At 49.4% G+C, this 1727-nt stretch overlaps 1 protein-coding gene across 1 annotated transcript; it reads right to left on the bottom strand.

The window, feature by feature from the left end:
* Positions 1 to 210: 210 nt before the first annotated feature.
* On the bottom strand, positions 211 to 1498 carry LOC143039797 (uncharacterized). The gene is made up of 2 exons (XM_076210043.1): positions 978 to 1498; positions 211 to 808 (listed from the first exon to the last, which is right to left on the bottom strand). The coding sequence occupies exons 1-2, from the start codon at positions 1496 to 1498 to the stop codon at positions 211 to 213; spliced, it is 1119 nt and encodes a 372-aa protein (XP_076066158.1).
* Between the last annotated feature and the right edge of the window lie 229 nt (positions 1499 to 1727).

The raw sequence follows: 1727 nt of genomic DNA, 5'->3' as shown, positions 1-1727 counted from the left end.
ATAAAGAAAACGACTTATGGCACGCGAATTCTAGAGAGAACGAAAATACAAGGCATGACCTTACTACATTATCACACACACACACACACACACACACACACACACACACACACACACACACACACACCGGTGGTATGTTCGTGTCTTAACGGAGCAGATAGTCCGGCTTGACGTGATCGATGTTGACGGATTCCGGCATACCGTTCTTCTCTATGGTAATCGTTTTCCTATTTCTCCGTAATACCTTGAAGGGGGCATGGTAAGGTTGTTGTAGTGTTTTTTCACGGCGTCAATTGTAATGAGCACTTGTGTGCAGGTGTCGAGGTCTTGATTAAGAAAATTCTTGAAAGATGGCGTACGAAGTTGCACCGGTTGAAGAGAACGCATGTAGTCTGTCAGTTTTGCAGTGTAGTCCTGAAGATGACATGAAGTAGAGTTAGGGGCAGGGGCCAAGAGTTGACCAGGTAGCTTGAGGGTAGTTACGTAGACGAGTTCGGCAGAAGAATGTTGCAGGTCTTCTTTGAAAGACGTACGTATGCCCAGCAGGGCAAGAGGAAGGGCTTGCGACCAGTCATCACGTTGGGCTGAGGTTGCTAAGGAAGTTTTCAATTGACGGTGAAATCGTTCCACGGTGCCATTAGCTTGCGGGTGGTAACTGGCAGTTCTGATGCGTTGGGTGCCTAGAATATTCATCAATTTGTTCCACACGTTAGACTTGAACTGGTTGCCACGATCGAAGGTGAGGCTGAGAGGAACACCGAATCTGGAGATCCAGGTGTTGATGAAAGCGCGAGTGACGGAATCTGTACTAATGTCAGGTGAGTATGTAACGGTAACCGTTAGAGAAGGGCAGTGGACCAACAAGATCAATATGCACATGTTCAAATCTTGAAGAGACTGGAGTGAAGGTTGCAGCTGGAGAACGCGTGTGACGTAATACCTTCGAACGTTGACACTGTATACATGTGCGTGCCCACTGTCTGACGTCCTTATTGATGTTAGGCCAGATGAAACGTGATGTCATCATCTTCTGGTTTGCTCGGATACCAGGGTGAGAGAGGTTGTGCAGTTTATGGAAGACTGGCAGGCGATGATCCTTCGGAAGAAAGGGACGGCTGGTTTCGGTAGAAACATCAGCGTAGATGTGCACGCCCGTGCCTGGGAGTAGGATCTTCTTAAACTGGAACGCAGGGTTGCCCGACAAATCTTGTATTTCTGGATCGGCTGTCTGGTCGGTGGCAACAACAGCATAGTTGATAAGAGACGATGTGACTGCAGATATGTTGCGAGAAAGGGCATCCGCTGGAGAGTTGTTGGTACCTATGATATAGCGGAGGTCCGTCGTGAGCTGTGAGATGAAGTCAGTGTGACGCAGCTGTCGTGGGGAGCAGGAGGATTTGTTGTTGAGAAACGTGGTAGTGAGGTGCCGCGTCAGCGATGTCGTTGCCATGGTCACCGATTTGACTTGGCACCTAGTTGATAATGACGCTCCGTCCATCGCGGTGTAATTTGTGCAGGAGCGCAGTGATATTGGTGAGTAGGTGGACATTGTCTTTGGGCTCTGCGTGTTGCAAACAGCTCACCAGGTTCAAAGAGTCGGTGTGGATAACCATGGAATTGAAGTGGAATACAAGGGCGTTTTAGGGGCCCCTGCATCGTTACGGCCTCGGCTTGGAGAGAGGACGCGGAAGGTACATCCATCAATAGCGAAGGCAGCTCCGGCCGCG

Source organism: Oratosquilla oratoria, chromosome 27, assembly GCF_046742065.1.
Source record: "Oratosquilla oratoria isolate Oo_2021 chromosome 27, ASM4674206v1, whole genome shotgun sequence".
NCBI lineage: Eukaryota > Metazoa > Arthropoda > Malacostraca > Stomatopoda > Squillidae > Oratosquilla > Oratosquilla oratoria.
The sequence above is the reverse complement of the archived record's forward strand: the minus strand, read 5'-3'. Positions and strand labels throughout refer to the sequence as shown.